Source organism: Helianthus annuus, chromosome 16, assembly GCF_002127325.2.
Source record: "Helianthus annuus cultivar XRQ/B chromosome 16, HanXRQr2.0-SUNRISE, whole genome shotgun sequence".
Taxonomy (NCBI): domain Eukaryota; kingdom Viridiplantae; phylum Streptophyta; class Magnoliopsida; order Asterales; family Asteraceae; genus Helianthus; species Helianthus annuus.
The window spans coordinates 49,643,723-49,647,771 of NC_035448.2; the positions used below are offsets into that span (position 1 = coordinate 49,643,723).

The window sequence follows — 4,049 nt, forward strand, 5'->3', positions numbered from 1 at the left end:
GTATTTTGTAACTTTAATTTTTTTTTTATTTAAGTGCATTTTTTTTCTCGGGCCCACGCTTTTTTTGCGCTTATCGCCTAGGCCCTAAGCAGAGCCTAAGTGTGGTGAGTGTGCTTCGCCTTTGATAACTATGGTGCCAATCAAGATTATTCTTTTTGGATGGAGAACAAGGCTTAACAGGATCCCAACTATGGATGAGTTGTTGAAAAGAGTGGGTCCGAATGTGTGCGAATGCAGCTGAGTCGGTGGATATATGGAGAGCTAGAAACAAAACTGTATTTTCAAATCATCAAGCAAAAAATGAAGAAATCTTGGGGGAAGCTGTTGGATAAATAATATATATGGCTAAGAATGTGAATGTTAATTGGCAAATGTGGAAGTCCTTTGATTTGTAATTCCTTCTTCTGTTTGTTTGTTGTTGTGCCAGCCGCTTCTAGCTTCTTGCTAGAAGTTTGGCTTTTGGCTGTGGTTTATGAAGCTTGCAGTTCAAAAAAAAAGTTACTAAAATCATTTATTCATTATTTATGTTGAATACTGAAGTGCTATAAGGCATGTTAATTAGAATGAAACTTTTCTAGAATCCAATTTCATGCACTAGTTGTATACGAAACAGTTACCTTTAAGTTACTTATCATCATACATACGTCATGAAGATCCCTTGGTAGTGATCGAAGGGATTCCATATGTGAAAAAGCAATGTTGCATTAGAAGTAATTAAGCAAGGTCAATTAATTGATTTTGACTTTATGTGGAACGAAAGATGCTTTGAAGTGAACTTACTTTATGATCAGGTTCAAATATATAATATGAGATGGCTGGATTTTGGGGACATTATTACTGATCACTTTTCAAACTAATGACAGTTTCCTGACGATCTAAAATTTAATTTACCAATTAGATGTGTTAGAAAGAACCCAAAATTAACTATTTATTTTACACATTCTCTCTTTTATTTATGGAATTGGGTTCATAAAGTGCCATATAGCAGAAGGTAGATTCCTTTCTTTTTGAAAAGTGTAGCATATACCTTATTAATTAAGGGATGCCAAATTATACCTCAAGCAAATAAAAAGGGGTTTGAAAGATCTTATATCGAAGGTACTTCATTGTTACATGATTAACTGTTGAGGTTCATCCATGCATTCAAGTTGCCTATAAATATAGAGGCTATCAATCACAATAAGCACCAATTCAATACACAGAAACAAAACAATTGAGTATACCTTTACCTCAACAAATTTGATCAAAAAGAGTATTTTCAAGTCTGGGCTGTAATGGCTCGGTCAATCGTTTGTCATGTTACGTTGCTTGTGGTGGTGATGTTGTTAGCCGTTGGTGAGGCGGCAACCCCACCGGGTATTGCTAACAACCCTAGCCACGCAACCTGTAAAGACCCAACTTACAAAGAATGTCACAATCTTGTGCATGTTTGTCCTAAGTTTTGTGATAATGGATGTACTGTTGATTGTCAGTCATGCAAACCTATTTGTAGTAGCAGCAGCAGCAACAACAGCAGCAGCAGCAGCAGCAACAACAACAACAACAACAACAACAACAACAACAACAACAACAGTAGCAACGATAACAACAGCAACAACAACAACAACAATAACAATAACAATAACAACAACAACAATAGTAGTAACACTAACAACAACAACAACAACAACAACAACAACAACAACAACAATAACAACAACAACAATAGTAGCAACGATAACAACAGCAGCAGCAACAACAACAACAACAACAACAACAACAACAACAACAACAACAGTAGTAGCAACGACAACAACAACAACAACAACAACAACAACAACAATAGCAGCAACAACAATAACAACAACAACAACAACAACAACAACAACAACAATAGCAACACCAACAACAATAGCAACACCAACACCAACACCAACACCAACACCAACACCAACACCAACACCAACAACAACAACAACAACAACAACAACAACAACAACAACAACAACAACAACAACAACAACAACAACAACAACAACAACAACAACACCAACACTAACACCAACAACAACACAAACACAAACACCAACAACAACACCAACACCAACAACAACACCAACACCAACACCAACACCAATAACAACACCAACACCAATAACAACACCAACACCAACAACAACACCAATAACAATAACAACGACAACAACAACAACAACTCACCGCCAGAGATAGAACCTCCACCATCTTCACCTCCCTCCATTAATCCGCCATCTCCAACTACTCCCACTCCCACACCACAAACACCTTCACCACCTCCCACCGTCCCTTCACCTCCAATACCGTCATTCCCACCTCCTACCAACCCTTCTACACCAACACAAGACTCACTACCTCCCACCACCCCTTCACCACCAACTCCAACATCACCACCTCCCACCACCCCTTCACCACCAACACCATCCTCGCAACCTCCTTCCATTCCTTCTCCACCGACAGAGTCCACCATTCCAACACCCTCCTCACCACCTCCCCCCACTACATCCCCATTAACCCCGCAATCACCGCCTACTCCCATACCTTCTTCCCCATCACGTCCTACGTGGTACCCTGCTCCACCACCACAACCAAAGAAAGCTAAGTGCAAAAACATCAATTATCCCCAATGTTATGCAACTGAGCATGTTTGTCCGACTTCTTGTCCTAATCAATGCACAGTTGATTGTGTTACCTGCAAGCCAGTTTGTAGTAAGTTCTTCATAACTCTATTTTATGTGGTTTATTAATTAATAATCACTTTTTCATGTATATCAACAGCCTTGACTTTTAATAATAATTCAGTTAGATTTGAGTAAATATTACATACACATAGCCACCTAAACACCGGTACATATGTATGTAAATTTGCAGCTTGCGATATGCCGGGAGCAGTGTGCCAAGATCCTCGCTTCATTGGTGCTGATGGCATCACTTTCTACTTCCATGGAAAGAAGGATAAAGATTTTTGCCTTGTTGCCGATAACAATCTCCACATCAATGGCCACTTCATTGGCAAGCGAAACAAAAACATGGGCCGAGATTTTACCTGGGTTCAATCCATTGGGGTTCTTTTTGACAATCATAAACTACAAATTAGTGCTCAAAAAACTTCCAACTGGAATGACGACAATGATCGTATCTCTATCACATTTGATGGGGAAACCATCTATCTACCAAAAACCGAAGGTTCTAAATGGCAGTCTTCCACAACATCAATCACTCGGATTCAAGATGCCAACAACATCGTTGTAGAAGTTGAAAACCTGTTCAGGATCACAGCCAAAGTGGTTCCAATAACAAAAGAAGAATCAAGAATCCATAACTATGGTATAACCGATGATGATTGCTTTGCTCATCTTGATCTCAAGTTCAAGTTCTTCTCATTAAGTGATGAAGTGGATGGTGTTTTAGGCCAAACTTACAGGAGTGACTATGTGAGCAAGGTGAAAATGGGTGTGTTAATGCCTGTGATGGGTGGGGATAACAAGTTTGTGACTACTGATTCATTTGAGACCGATTGTTCTGTTGCTAAGTTTAAGGGCAACAACCATGAAAACGGTTCATCTTTGAACTTGGAGTTGCCAAGCCTTAGGTGTCAAAGTGGTTTAAACGGAAGAGGGGTCGTGTGCAAGAGATAGATTTTTTCTTCTTCTTGTTACTCATATACTTCATATAATTACTAAGTGTAACAAAGATGTGTAAGACAATAAGGAACACGGCTTCCGAGATATTGACCAAATAAAATGACTTTTATCTCAATTTTAAAACATTATCAATTTCGGGTGTGCAAATAAACTAGCAAATTAGAATGTATAACATAAAATAAGATCCACAGGCTCATATTGATCTCTTTGTATCTTTTGTTTAGATGTGTCTAAAACCGGTTCTCAAATTTGTTTAAATTTCTTGTATTACATAGTGCTAAATAGGTGACAAGTATGTATTGATTTAATCTACCAAATAGAGGTATATTCTATCTAAATCGAAAGGTAAGCCTAATAAGTGTAGCCCGATTAAGGAAAATAGCCCCAAGA

General features: G+C 38.4%; 1 protein-coding gene across 1 annotated transcript; it reads left to right on the forward strand.

The window, feature by feature from the left end:
* The first annotated feature begins 1,274 nt into the window (after positions 1 to 1,274).
* LOC110916339 (flocculation protein FLO11) lies at positions 1,275 to 3,791 on the forward strand. Its single transcript, XM_035985418.1, has 3 exons — positions 1,275 to 1,805; positions 2,151 to 2,724; positions 2,887 to 3,791. The coding sequence occupies exons 1-3, from the start codon at positions 1,275 to 1,277 to the stop codon at positions 3,651 to 3,653; spliced, it is 1,872 nt and encodes a 623-aa protein (XP_035841311.1). The 3' UTR covers positions 3,654 to 3,791.
* The last annotated feature ends 258 nt before the right edge of the window (positions 3,792 to 4,049 follow it).